The 14,232-nt window shown below is 43.2% G+C and overlaps 2 protein-coding genes across 6 annotated transcripts; both read left to right on the top strand.

The window, feature by feature from the left end:
- Positions 1–806: 806 nt before the first annotated feature.
- cldnk (claudin k) lies at positions 807–1,715 on the top strand. Its single transcript, XM_069148970.1, has one exon. The coding sequence runs from the start codon at positions 807–809 to the stop codon at positions 1,452–1,454; it is 648 nt and encodes a 215-aa protein (XP_069005071.1). The 3' UTR covers positions 1,455–1,715.
- A 2,089-nt stretch (positions 1,716–3,804) lies between these two features.
- Positions 3,805–14,181, top strand: hgs (hepatocyte growth factor-regulated tyrosine kinase substrate). Of its 5 annotated transcripts, none has more exons than XM_069148964.1 (20): positions 3,805–3,977; positions 5,771–5,855; positions 5,961–6,036; positions 6,250–6,342; positions 7,227–7,344; positions 7,606–7,658; positions 7,836–7,904; positions 8,053–8,177; positions 9,366–9,495; positions 9,618–9,716; positions 9,824–9,919; positions 10,057–10,095; positions 10,176–10,340; positions 10,468–10,681; positions 10,797–10,969; positions 11,057–11,197; positions 11,694–11,877; positions 12,050–12,186; positions 12,283–12,465; positions 12,646–14,181. In XM_069148964.1, the coding sequence occupies exons 1-20, from the start codon at positions 3,941–3,943 to the stop codon at positions 12,766–12,768; spliced, it is 2,340 nt and encodes a 779-aa protein (XP_069005065.1). In that variant the 5' UTR covers positions 3,805–3,940; the 3' UTR covers positions 12,769–14,181. The 5 variants fall into 5 exon arrangements, with proteins under 5 accessions (XP_069005065.1, XP_069005068.1, XP_069005067.1 ...); XM_069148966.1 differs by having other exon boundaries at positions 3,807–3,977; positions 9,366–9,477; XM_069148963.1 differs by having other exon boundaries at positions 3,807–3,977; positions 9,363–9,495.
- The last annotated feature ends 51 nt before the right edge of the window (positions 14,182–14,232 follow it).

The raw sequence follows: 14,232 nt of genomic DNA, 5'->3' as shown, positions 1-14,232 counted from the left end.
CTTCTGGTGTCTAAGATTCATATCATCCATTGTTATCTGCCCTGGTACAGTACAGAGTGTAACTTTTTGTATCAAATAACCTCTCATTAAAGTTTTTTTAGAGATTATTGAGTACATTCTTATCCAGTAGGGAGTAAAACGTATCCCCTCGATGATCAGTGTCATGAGGCAATCTCTGCATTGATCTCATTCTCAGTGGCTTTGATTCATAGTATTGGTAAACTGTGAAAGCTTTGACAAATAGATGATACAGGTCCTCCTGGCCCACTCTACAAAGCTTGCATGAAAGCTGCTTGTGTTCAGAGTCTCCTCATGTTTTTCTGAGATAATCCACTCACCCGGCAAGGCGTAGTTCGACACCCACAGACGTTTCAAAGAAGGCTATTCTCTGTGCTTCTCACTGGAATCCACTAAACATGGGCCTCCCAATCTGTTTCCAAATATTTATGATAAATATATGCTCCATTAGACTTTTCATACTTTGCTAATGTAATGCTAATAAATAACAAGATATGATGTTATATAGGAGTTTTTTTTGTCAGTGTTTTGCTTCACTGTTCATTCCGAGAAAATAACTAAAACTGGTTCTGCTTTTTTTTGTCACTGTCTGAATTTCAGGGTACTCGTCCTTGTCTAACCATAGCTGACCTTATCAACGTCATCCCACACAGACTGAGGATCTAGGAGTGGACCACTGGTGCCTCAGACTGTCACATTTCTCTGTGGGACTATAAGTCGGCCCTGTGCAGCAGAGACTGGTATAAAACCAAGACCAAATCCATCTGATTCTAACAACACCTTTTGCCATGGCAACCACGGGCATGCAGTTGCTGGGCCTCATCATGTCCCTTGTGGGCTGGGTAGGTGGGTTAGTAGTCTGTGCCATCCCCCTGTGGAGGGTCACAGCCTTCATCGGTAACAACATAGTAACGGCTCAGATCATCTGGGAAGGCCTTTGGATGACTTGCATCGTGCAGAGCACAGGTCAGATCCAGTGTAAGGTGTATGATAGCTTGCTGGCTCTGCCCAGTGACATGCAGGCTGCCCGCGGCCTCACCGTCTTCTCCATCCTGCTCTGTGGCCTGGCTCTGGCTCTGGGGATCCTGGGAGTCAAGTGCACCAAATGCGTCGGCGTTAACAGCCTTAAGGCCCGCATTGCTCGCATTTCTGGCGCCCTTTTTGCAATTGCAGGGTTCCTTTACCTTGTGCCCGTCTGCTGGACTGCCCACTCCATCATCAGGGATTTCTATGACCCACATGTGGCGGCTCCACACAAGCGTGAGCTCGGTCCTGCCCTGTACATCGGCTGGGGGGCGTCAGCTTTGCTCCTCATCGGGGGATCTCTGCTCTATGCCGGGTCAAGTCCCCCTGGCTTGGCCGGCTCTCCCACCTTCAGCAGTGGAGAAAGCAGTCCTCGTAGGGCTCCTGCCACACAGGTCAAAGGTTATGTCTAAAATGTCTGAACACCTTCAAGTTCCACAAATCCACCCCAAATGATGACAAACCTATTTTTTCTCCTCTTGAATTTTCTTCTTGTAATTATTTTTTATTTAATGTGTTTCTCTGGTTACCTTTTTTTCTTTGAAAAGCCACAGGAGGCTGTTAAGGGAACATTTAATTTATTTTATCATTTCGTGCCTGATGTCCTTCAATAACCCTTTTTCTCTGTCTGTCAGTAAAATTAAATAAAAGTTGTATCCTGTACTGAGAGGAAACAGTGTGTGTTCACATTTTTACGATTACAAACATAAAAGCTCTTTTAAAAAAAAAACTTGTCAACTGTATGTGTTTACTGAATACAGTAGTTTTTAAGGACAAATCTTTGTTTGAGGCATTTATGTAAACACTACGAGGACTTCTGCTGAATGGAGAAGAACAATAGAACAAAGGGGATGAGTGTACATTTGCTTGTGGTACCATATTGTTGAGAAGTGTGTATGTGTGTGTGTTTTGTCCTGTCTTCCCTCGCCTCTTCCCAGTCTCAGCTGCTCTGTACCAGGGACAAAGACAAATACATGATCTTTCGTTCACCACATAAAAATCCTAATGTTCCATCAAAAAACATTAAGTAAATTAAATAGAGTCGATCTCAAAGCACTGCCTTCATTTTCTAAGAATCACAACAGTTTTTTAAGGCTTTAGTGTCAGTCTCGTTAAGTATCTTGGGTCCTACAACCAATAACAGCGTGTGTGCATGTTTATCTGTTAGTGTCTTTGTGTGTGCATGTCATGTGTGATGTTACAATCTTCTGAGACATTATAATGAAACATTGTTCAGGTCCTTCAGATCTACTTTGAACTCTTTGATCATCCACTGAGTGATACTGAAAATAATTTTGGAGATTTCTGACTTTCTGAAACAATATCTTCTTACCGTGTTAGATTTCTCTCTCTGGATTAGTCACATCATAAATATACCCGGTAAACTATAAATTTGATCATAGTTGCGGAGGCATGCATTGCTCTATTGGTTTCCGGCCGCTCTGTCCGTGGCAGCAGAAGACAGAGCAGCACAATGCCACTTTATAGAGCATTACAGCACCACAATCACAATGGCCACCAGTGTTCCAAGTGCCAGGTAGTGACTCATATATGACCTAATTAGGCCTATACAAATGCTGGTAAAGTAATGCTGTGAATACTGTAAGTCTGTGCTTTTTTTACTGTACAATTGTAGTGGGAAAAACATCGAGGGAGACAAGTGCACTATTTACATTGGAAATAATCAGTGCAGTATTTTAAAAGGGCTTTAACAATGATGATGAGTGTACTAATGATTTATCAATAATATCGTTGACAAGGACCTAAACCATCTACATGAGATATGATGAGTTAAAGACACTTTGATAGACTCTTATGGACATAGCCACTCCGTGTCCAGCTTTTCTACTGTATGATTGGTCTCAATTTACACCTTGTCTCAAGACAGCTCTGTATAAAAACAAACACTAGTGTCTGCAGGTGAAACTTAGTGGCTACAGAGAATGGTTTAAGAAAGAATTTGGGATTCAGTGTTATAAGATAGACATGGATATTGAGTGTGACTGTCTGTCTCTTTCATTAAGTTAAAGAAAACAGAGATACACCCAGAGAAAATTGAAAATGAAATGAATGAAAGAATAAAAGTCACGTGTTTCATGAGGGATTGTAGTGTTGCAATGAAATGAGAGAAAGTTGCAATTTCCCTTGATCCAAGAAGTACGTTTTTACAAAGTTTAACCTGAAACAAACCCTCACAAAGTTAAGCCTCTTATTAAAAAACACAATATCAGCAAAATTGCAAGTACTCATTATTTGGCCCTTGCCAGTGTTAAACTATATATAACTGGAATATACTGCTGCATAAAAAAAATACGCAGCGTTTTAAAGAGAAATCAAACAGTAGGCTGGACAGCATGTGTCAGCCTCTGTGACGTCTCTTCTGTTTCAGCTCTGATCACAATGGTTGCGTATGCACAGAAGAATAAATCTAATGGTGCCAGCAGGACCGTGGAATACATCACTGCAGAAAGGTGATACATTAAGGTCAGGAAAAACAAGATTTTCAAGGGTGTTAAGTTACTCTTTATTGTTGTAGCTGTTTAAAGTACAGTTAACATAACTACATTGTTTGGTAGTTTAATTTACTATATAACAATACATAATATTTTATATGGTCGTTATAGATTTGTAACACTTTTATCTGCAATTTTGGTTTCTCTTTAAAAAAAAAACAAACAAACAAAAAAAAAAAAGCACTTGTCGTTTTACTCATTTGTCGCTAGATGGCGATGTTCCCTCTGTGACGCTGTTCGTGCGGGGCGGAAGTGGGAAGTCAGGAAGAGTTGCACAGCTGGCTGCCAGACGAGCTAACAGGCTAACCCGAGCGGTGAAAAATACCAAGGACCCGTTGAACAAACAAGTCGCCTCGACCGCCGCTTTGAGACTCTTCAAATCCAACATGGGGAAAGGCGGAGGCACATTTGAGAGGCTTCTCGGTGAGTTACCAGCAACGTTCGTCAAGTTAGTAGGTGATGAGCCAACTGTAAGCGAGAGTGCGATGTTTTGACAGCCGCTCTCGGGCGAGCTAGCCTGCTAACAAATCTTGCCGCTATTGTTCGAAGGCCCAGACGGGCTCACGACATTTAACAACCCGACCGAGAAGTTCAGCCGATACAGTCTCGTTTGTCCGTTTTAAGTCGAATCGAAGCGACCTTATCTCAGTCTTAAGGTCGTCTACGTGTTTTTTTTAATTTTTTTTTTTAGTAAAGCTAAAACCTGGTCGCTTTGATGGCGTTCAGACGAGTTCATATCAGTTTCGTACTCGTTATTATATAAACGTTTAACAAGCAGCGATGTAACTATGAACACGTCCAAACATGACGCTGTCGTTTGGGAAGGACTTTCAGTGTTGACTTAAGTTTTGTTTTTAAAAAAAAAACAACAAAAAAAAAAAAACACAACAGGTTGATTAGCGACCTGTCAGACGGATATAATTAGCTACTGACGTAATCTGTATATTATAAAGATCAATCTTATAATGACGCGTTCACTTTACAGCACGTATGCGAAGTCCACGTCAGATGGCTGATAGTTAAGTCTTTTCCAGCTCTAAACTATCCCTGGAAAATCACACACACAAAAAAAAAATCTGTCATACCATGTAGGTACTGCATTAATCACATTAAACCAGTCTGTATGTACATTTTATTATTACTACTAGAAGGGGCCTGGATTAAAACAAGCTGCAGATACCTTATTAATTAATAAATCAGTTTATTTTTATCTGGTGTTTGCTGTGCGGTACTTTGTGCTGTGGTGCGGGGATTTTTAAACAGACTGGACAGGAAATGTTCACAACATGTAAAGCGCAACATCATCTTTGTGTAATGAAGTTCCTGAAAGCAAAACGCACCTCAGGGCCCTCGTTGTGTATTTTGGAGATCGTGCCATATCTTGTGTTTATTTCCATATTGCACAGTTAGTGAGATTACCATAAACCAATTGTGAGGTAATGCTTTGGGATCTCCAGCAGCTTTTCCTCGCTTGGGGGGAAAAAAAATCAAATGTCATATTTAATGTGTAATCGGTAAGACGGTAACGTTTGAGAAATGAGGTTTGATAGTCTTGCATGATAATTATGACCGGGAGTCCACGTCGATAGGATTTTCAAATATTTTATTGGCTGGATCGATGGGAAGATTCTTGTGCTGCGGCAGCAAGTTATCCAGGCTTAGTACGGAAGCATTAAACATAATACATATACATATCAACACTATAGAGCAGAAATATGGATCAATAGAAAATCGACATAGCAAATAACAAAATGTAATGGCTCAATGTAGAGTATAAAAAAAACCTACATAGCTACAGCCTAACTTATTAAAACACTTAAATGCATTCTGATAAAAGGGTATTATCTAGTCGTCATGATGATATACAGGATCATTATGGTCTTATGATGTACAAAGTCAAAGTTGATGTCTGCAGTGTCACAAGGTTCAACAGGTCAAACTTGTTTCTTCATACAGAACCTGAGGCTCTACTGTCATAATAACAGTCGTCACAAAAGACGTATCTGTATGACAAGTAAAAGACATAAGATGGATACAGCGGATATTTATTAATGCCACACCAGCGAACAATGTTTTCATGAAGCCCATAACGTGTAATTAAGGAAGTAGGAAGCTGGCCATCCATCATACTGTGGCAGTTTTCTCGAGCAGAGATAGCGTGTTAGCTGTTTGACAGTCATTGTAAATATTGAACTTTTAATCTGTGTAAATTGCAGATAAAGCCACCAGTCAGTTGCTCCTGGAGACCGACTGGGAGTCCATCCTGCAGATCTGTGATCTCATTCGACAAGGAGACACACAGTGAGTGATTCTGCCTGCTCCCCCCTACGTTCATGGGGAAAGTCCACTTCACTGAATGCATCACTCCGATTGTTCATTGAGCAATATTTGTTTTGTTCCCTGCAGAGCTAAATATGCTATCGGGGCCATTAAGAAGAAGCTGAATGACAAAAATCCACATGTGGCCCTTTATGCACTTGAGGTAAGACATATGTATAATTAAAAAAAAAAAGTAAAGTTGGAGGTAAATGATCATGTAATAATACAAAGAAAAGCCTTGCAAAACTTACATTGTATTATATGTAATTAACTGGAAATGTGTTGGGTCAGTTGTTTTTGTTTTTTTGTGTTTTGCTGCAATGTGTGCGACATGCTGTAATGGCATATAGAAAAATGATGTGGCCTCAATCCTCAGGTCCTGGAGTCAGTGGTGAAGAACTGTGGCCAGACAGTGCACGATGAGGTGGCAAGTAAACAAACAATGGAGGAACTGAAGGATCTAATTAAGGTGACATTCATTTTTATTAGTTAGCTAACCCCCCCCCCCCCCCCCCTCTGTTTATTTTCTAATATACTATCGTCAGTGCCATTCTTTTCAATTTGCTGCAATCTGTCTCCATGTTTTACCTGCATTTTGTTTGTGAAGCTGGATTTAATGATAAAGGTGGTCTGGAGCTGTTGCATTTGAGAAATCAGTGTTTAGGCTATGAAAAGTCAATAAATAGTGAAAAATACCCACCAGCGCTTTTCAGCGCTTCGGCTGACCTTTTCAAATGTCCCCTTTTGTGTGACCAAAAGTCCTGAAATCCAAAGATATTGCGTTCATAATGGTGTTAAACAGAGTAAAACTGCTCATTGTCTTATTATCCTCATATTTTGGTAGCACAAACCAGCCAAATTCTTTTCACTCGAATTAAATCAAGTAATATCTGTGCGAGTATACATTAGATCTCTACCCTCCTTCATGAAAGTAGTAATGAGTGGTAGCAATTTGGAGAGAGTGCTGTCACCCTTTTACACACAAACAGGGGGAGTTGTGAGACCATATTTTGGCTGGAAGCCTTACCACCTTTCCCACCCTCTCTCTTGACTCGATTACTGCTCACTGTTGTGTGGCAACCGGCTACATTACAGCATGAGCCAGCAATATTTGATTGGGTCCTCGCTGGATCATGTGACACAGGCTTTGCAGCCCATGCTGGTTTCATCTTTCTGGTGATGTCAATGCCTTGTGACCGGGGTGTTTTCTCAAAGCAAAGGACTTCCCACCTCACTGCTTGTCATCAAACACAGCCTTGTTTAATTCAGAGATGTAGAAGGTAAAAAACAGGGAGGACTTTTAGCGATGAAGAATTTGTTTTTAATGTGTGGATCCTTTCCCATGAGAAACAGACGGAACCAAATGTCAGAAACAAGATCCTATACCTGATCCAGGCCTGGTCTCACGCTTTCCGCAACGAACCCAAATACAAGGTGGTTCAAGACACTTATCAGATCATGAAAGTGGAAGGTAAGTGTGAATAAGCTGTGTTTGTTCTATTTTTATTGTTACTCACTACTACCTGAAAGTTTAATGACCTAGATAAATGTGTCAACCCCGCCCCCCTCACCCTTGACCTACCATGAATTGAGTTCATGACAAACTTTAAACGTTAAAACTTGTATTTTAATGTGATGTTTTCACAGTTCAGACCATCTGTAATGACTGCCACTGCTTTTTTTTTTTATTTCCCCCCCCCCCCCCCCCCCCCTGTTAATCTTTTCTCAACAGGTCATGTATTCCCCGAGTTTAAGGAGAGTGATGCGATGTTTGCTGCTGAGAGAGTGAGATATTTCGTTTTTCTTGTTTCACTGGCTGATTAAGTTAAAATGATCTGTTTTGTGCTGTAAACATGCAAATGATGACTCCGAGCTGCTTAGAGGAGAGAATGTACATGCACTGATCTGCGGTGGTTTTGTTGTGTCATGTCTGTGGTAACTTGTGACGTCGGCTTCGTTCAGGCCCCAGACTGGGTTGATGCCGAGGAATGCCACCGGTGCAGAGTCCAGTTTGGCGTTATGACCAGAAAGGTAGGCTGGGCTTCCTGTAACTAGGGCACATGGGAGATTTTTATGGTTTCCTTCATTCAGTTAAGAGCAGCGTGAGTGTGCGGAGCGTATGCTCAACAGCGCACGTGTGGAAATTGACCTCGATTGTTTTCGTTCTGTGCTTCTCCAGCACCACTGTCGAGCCTGTGGCCAGATTTTCTGCGGCAAGTGTTCGTCCAAGTACTCCACCATTCCCAAGTTTGGCATCGAGAAGGAAGTGCGTGTGTGCGAGCCCTGCTTTGAGCTGCTAAACAAGTGAGTGGAAACGCCCGAATTAGAGTGACAATGAAGCTCTTAACTGTGAACTTTATTAGTCGACAGCAATAATAGAAAACTACTTTATTAGCTCGGGGCTCCAGACTTCAACGGATTTGTCGCATTTTTCCACCAAAGAAGGGACGCGGGGTTTTTTTTTCTCGAAATATTGCACTTGTGCACCTGCTAAAAGTAAACTATAGGCAAATTGTCTCTGCAACGCCGTAACATTCTTATATCATAGTGTCAAGCACAGGTGCATGAATGCATGAATAATAGCAGCTCGTGTTGGAAGACTACAGGGAACATTTGTTAAAGTGGGTAGTTATAAAATATACATTCCGGTCTCACTCGGAACAAACTGAGCACATCTAAAAGTGTTTTGGCCACAGCTGAGACGTCAGAAAATGATGCAAAGAAGGAAGGGGAAACACAGGAGTCGGGTAAAACAAAGAAATATGTATTTTGGACATGAGCGGTTAGCCGCGTTTCCTGGGCTGAGATATATGAACAGAAGACCAAGACTAAACTGTAAATTGTGCAGAATATGGAAGCTTTCAAATTTCACAACGACCTCATGCAGCACAAGCTACACAGGGACTCCTGTATTGCATTAAAAGCAGCTAAGTTTCCCACAGTTTTTACCCAGTCCAGTTTTACCCAGTTGGTTATCCAGCCTTGATAATATGTCCGTCTCCTTCTTAATACCATCATTATTTTTTGCCAATCTCTGAGAGTAAAGGAATTTAAAACTTGTCTCGGAAAATATACTTTTTTTGTATGTTACCAAAACAGAATCGTCTCCCAAATCTACCACCTGCTCACGATGAGCTGTATGTGCTTTTGGTATGATGTGGCAAGATTGTTTCACTGAACACTGTTTTCTAATAATTTTATGGCACTTTTCTGTTGTGAATGGCTCTATAACAATACAAAAATGGAAATGATGATCTCTGTGGTCATGACTCACTTGAACTTTTGCACAAATAACTCGAAGCGAACTTAGCATAACCTTCTGCCATGATGTGTGTTTTATGTGTTTAGATCCAAATGTTGATTGATATCTTGTACACATTTCCGCCGGATGCATTCTTGTACTGTTTACGGAGAGTTCTTGGTGTTTCAAACCGCTTGGTCTCCTCTGATTTACAAGGTTCTTTTTCTTCCCTGATCCCTTTTCCTTAGCAGCCACCCCTCCCTCTCTCCTCCACTTAGGAAAGCTGAAGCGAAAGTCCCGCCCCCAGGCACTGCTGAACTTCCACCCGAGTACCTGACCAGCCCGCTGTCCCAACAGTCGCAGGTGATGGGCAGAAATATGGCGAGAAGTTTATTTCTTCATCTTTTCATCTAGCCATTTAGTTTATAGACTCTCATCAGTGGATCTATTTACCTTGTTTCCGCTGCGTGGATCTCACCATCGGTCTTCCTCTGTCTCACCAGATGCCCCCAAAGAGAGATGAGGCAGCTCTGCAGGAGGAGGAGGAGCTGCAGCTGGCCATTGCCCTTTCACAAAGTGAGGCTGAGGAGAAGGAGCGGATGGTGGGTGGCACAGCGGAAATTTTTATTTTAGTTTTCACAGCCTGGTTTTAGAAAAGGGAAGAAAAAAAAACGAAAAACGTGACACCTGGTTTTATGTTTACTTACAGCGACAAAAGAACTCGTACTCGATGTATCCCAAAACTGATCCCACCCCAGTGACTTCCTCAGCACCTCCTGTCAGCACCCTCTACACCTCCCCAGTGGTAAGACTCCTCTGCAGGAAAATGTATTCTTTACTCTTCCAAATATTAATAAAATCAGTTTTACGGGTTTGTTTGTTATTTAGCAAATTATTGGAGTGTGTTTCGTTACTGACCAGTGTGAAACCTGCTCGTTGCAGAACTCCTCCGCTCCATCGGCTGAAGAAGTAGACCCTGAGGTAACTGTGCTACATTCATCCTATTAATGTCTGCAATTCGGGAGCAATTCAGTACTTAAGAATATGTCCCATAATTCCAGCTGGCCCGCTACCTGAACAGAACGTACTGGGAGAAGAAACAGGAAGAGGCTCGTAAGAGTCCCACCCCCTCAGCTCCTGCCCCCGTGCCATTGGCTGAGCCCCTTCCATCAATCAGTCAGCCTGTAGAAACTCATGTCCCTGTTCAGCCTGTCAGCATAGTGGAGGTATGTTGAACCCGCTGCACCGATGGCAGATATTAGAATGAATATTTTCATGTCGAGATCAACTTGCACGGGCGAAACGCAAATGACTCTCCCGCTCTTTGTTTCTTTGTGCCATCCGCACTTTCAGCAGCAGTACCAGAACGGTGAGTCCGAGGAGAACCACGAGCAGTTCCTGAAAGCTCTGCAGAACTCCGTCACCACCTTCCTTAACCGCATGAAGAGCAACCACATGCGCGGGCGCAGCATCACCAACGACAGCGCCGTGCTCTCGCTCTTCCAGTCCATCAACAACATGCATCCACAGCTGCTGGACATCCTCAACCAGCTAGACGAGAAGCGATGTGAGTGTTCGCTTTACACTGTGTGTGTGTGTGTGTGTGTGTGTGTGCGTGCGCGTGTGTGCGCGCGTATTTCTGCATTTCCGTCTCTGAACACCGGCTTTCTGTATCTTGTCAGTGTACTACGAGGGGCTGCAGGACAAGCTGGCTCAGGTGCGTGATGCTCGAGCAGCTCTCAACGCGCTCCGGGACGAACACCGAGAGAAGGTGCGCCGTGCTGCCGAGGAAGCAGAGCGGCAGAGGCAGATCCAGCTGGCGCAAAAACTGGAGATCATGCGGCAGAAGAAACAGGTGATCGAATGAATCTCCCCAATGAGAATGCAGATATCGGGACAAGGGCCCATTACAATGCTCACAAGTGTTTCTTCTGAACTGCAGGAGTACCTGGAGATGCAGAGACAGCTGGCCATTCAGCGCCTCCAGGAGCAGGAGAAAGAGAGGCAGATGCGTTTGGAGCAGCAGAAGCACACAATCCAGATGAGAGCCCAGATGCCGGCTTTCTCTCTGCCGTACGCCCAGGTACGCACTGCTCACTCCATCGGCCCTCGGGATGAAACAAATCCCAAGGATGATCTAGTCAGGAAATTCACTTGATATGACAGAAATTGAACATTTCCTTAACAGCAGAAATATAATATCAGAAACAGCAAAACTAAATTGAACTCCTGAAACTGAAAGCAGTGGTCCCAGTCATGCACGTTTGAGGTCTGTACGTGTAGCATTTTTTTTTTTTTTTTATCTCAGTCAAGACTGTAATTGGGATTCATGATGACTGAGAAGGTAGCACATTTAATAAAATCTCCCAGCGTGAATGGTTGTCAGGAAAAGTTGTAGCTGTAATGTTGCATGATTTTAAAAATGCCGGCAGTCCTGTTCTAACTGCTCTGTAATTATAGTCAGACTAATATATATATATTTTTTTTTTCATTTAAAAAAACTCATTTAGGGACCATATTAGCTCTCCTAAAGTCCTTTGAATACATGCTTTATAATATCGGTATGTGCTGTTACGCAGATGCAGTCTTTGCCCCCCAATGTTGCGGGAGGGGTGGTGTATCAGCCCGGTGCTCCACCCAGCTACCCAGGCACCTTCAGCCCCGCTGGCTCTGTGGAGGGTTCGCCTATGCACAACATCTATATGAACCAGCCTGGTCAGACTGCACCACCACAGTACCAGGCCATGCCCGGCCCGGCCACAGGTGAGGAGCTCAACAAGAAGAATACCCTGAAATACTTTCCAGAGCTCCAGAACTAAAACATCCACCATTTTTGGTTTTCGTCACTGCATTTCAATCAGTCATGAAACACTAATGATATGATGCCTTAAATGTATATGATTCGAGTGTGTGTGACTGTCTTTTCTTTTACCAGATCCCAATATGGTTAATGCATACATGTACCAGGCTGCAGGTACCAACGGGCAGCCTGCTCCTCCTCCTGGCCAGGCTCCACCCACTACCAGTCCACCTTACTCCAACTATCAGCCCACACCCACACAGGCCTACCAGGTGTGACCCACCGCCACTTTAATTTTCTGATCATCGCATAAACTACAGGCAAGATAAATGATCATCCCACTGACTGTTGCCTGTGTTTGTGTGCAGAACGTGGTTTCTCAGGCACAGAGCATGCCCCCCATGTCGCAGGCAGCCCCCACCAACGGTATGGGTTACATGGGTTATCAGCCATACAACATGCAGAACATGATTTCAGCATTGCCAGGACAGGACCCCAATATGCCCCCCCAACAGGCGTACATGCCAGGCCAGCAGCCCATGTACCAGCAGGTCAGTCATGTATTATTCACCCCTTCGTTGACCAGAATTTCCGACATACTGCAAGCTGACACAAATGTTCCACTTTCATTATTTCTATTGTTATTTTTACTTCACAAAGCATCCAAGTTAATTCAATCTCCATCCTCACTAAATCTTCCTATTTTTGCACGGGCATTCCTTTCTTGTTAGGTTGCTCCCCCTGGTGGCCCCCAGCAGCAGCAGCAGCAGCAGCAGCAGCAGCAGCAGGCACAGCAGCAGGCACCTCAGGCTGTGCCGGGCAGCGCAGAGGCACAGCTCATCTGCTTCGACTGAAAGCCCACACGCCGCAGGGTCTAACACACTACACCTTCTCTCCTCCTCCGGTCTCTCCCCTCCCTCTCTGGACTCTTGAGGACACACACACACACACACACACACACACATGCGCACACACACACGCGCGCACACACACACACACACATCCACCCCCTCCCCTCTGGAAACACACACACACACACACACTCCACCTCCCACCTTGCTGTGATGTTGTGGCAATGTGAAATATTGTGATGATGTTGCAGAACTGTTGCTCTCCTTGCCCCCTCCCCCACTGAAGTATGGGAGTCAGGGGTCAAAGCTGCAATGGAGGGCACCATAACCGAGACCCTCCACCCTCTTCCTCCTCCTTTCCAGCTGATATGTATGTAGTATTTCCTTATTAAATGAGTAACTGAAGCGCAGAAATAGTCAGCGGTATTGAAGTTAAAATGAATAAGAAAATATGATCATAATTTAGGTGATAAAAAAAGAAAAAAAAAGAAGACACAACCATTCTTTGTCTCATATTTTTCTAAAGCAAAATTTGCATGTTAAATTTCACTTATTTTCTGGAACGAAGGTGAATTGTTGCAGCCTGTTGGGCAGTGATTGAGAAACATCCGTACACGTGCCGTGTAAGAGGTTGTGGGTGTGTCGGTCGGTCGAGAGAGTGACGCGTCCGGAGAGAAAGCACAGTTCAAGGCCTGGAATAAAAGGCACTAACTCGCATCGTCGTCAGGTTCACAGTTTAACATTCCAGCTGTAGTTTTCAGATCATCACTTCCAATACACACAAATTTAGCATCATCTTGTTTTGGGATTTATTTGTTGTGCGCTGCTTGGAATAGTGCGTCTCTTATTGTAGTTTTCTAACATGACAAGACGCATTACGGGGATTGTGCTTTGTGGGAGGAGTGTTAGAGAATTAGCTGCCGGGTTGTTTAATCCTCACCGAATATACTTTCACAGATGGAATCATTTGAATTTTACAGCTATTTACTGTCAAATATGAATACTAAAAGCAGTCCAGTAACTAATAGCATCATGCCTCTCTTTTATTAAACAGACTTGTGTTGCCAAGCATTAAGAAGACATTAAGAAAACTGGAAGATGCATTTAATTAACATCAAATTGCCTCCAGGGGCCCCCCCAGCCTGCTTCCGGTGGGTTGTAATTGTCACGTATAAAGGTATCTGCAGAGTGAGTACAGGTGAGCACTCTTTCTGAAGTCTACTTGACCGTCCAGACTTTTGGAAATGCTTGCAGAGAGATATTGAAGTGCTGCATGCTTGTATCAAACACCTGATCAGTGATTTCTGTAACCCTTCAGTTGCCATCTGTGAACTTCTTTACTCCATCATATACTGATCTGTCTGATTTTAAAGTCATTTTAAAATTATATTTAATAAATATCTCGTTCTTATTGTCCACTCGCTTCAGCTGGTGTTTTATACCCCCCACCCCCAAAAAAAAAGAAAA

This window comes from Embiotoca jacksoni, unplaced genomic scaffold (assembly GCF_022577435.1).
Source record: "Embiotoca jacksoni isolate LCO1_2020_lvr unplaced genomic scaffold, fEmbJac1.0.p SCAF_15, whole genome shotgun sequence".
Classification (NCBI taxonomy): Eukaryota; Metazoa; Chordata; class Actinopteri; family Embiotocidae; genus Embiotoca; species Embiotoca jacksoni.
The sequence above is the reverse complement of the archived record's forward strand: the minus strand, read 5'-3'. Positions and strand labels throughout refer to the sequence as shown.

Excerpts from the sequence above, each read along its gene's own strand:
- cldnk (XM_069148970.1), top strand. The coding sequence starts at position 807 with ATGGCAACCACGGGCATGCAGTTGCTGGGCCTCATCATGTCCCTTGTG.
- hgs (XM_069148963.1), top strand. The coding sequence starts at position 3,941 with ATGGGGAAAGGCGGAGGCACATTTGAGAGGCTTCTCG. Across the intron at positions 10,096-10,175 it reads CTGAAGAAGTAGACCCTGAG|CTGGCCCGCTACCTGAACAG; the intron begins GTAACTGTGCTA and ends CCATAATTCCAG. Across the intron at positions 11,198-11,693 it reads TCTCTCTGCCGTACGCCCAG|ATGCAGTCTTTGCCCCCCAA; the intron begins GTACGCACTGCT and ends GCTGTTACGCAG.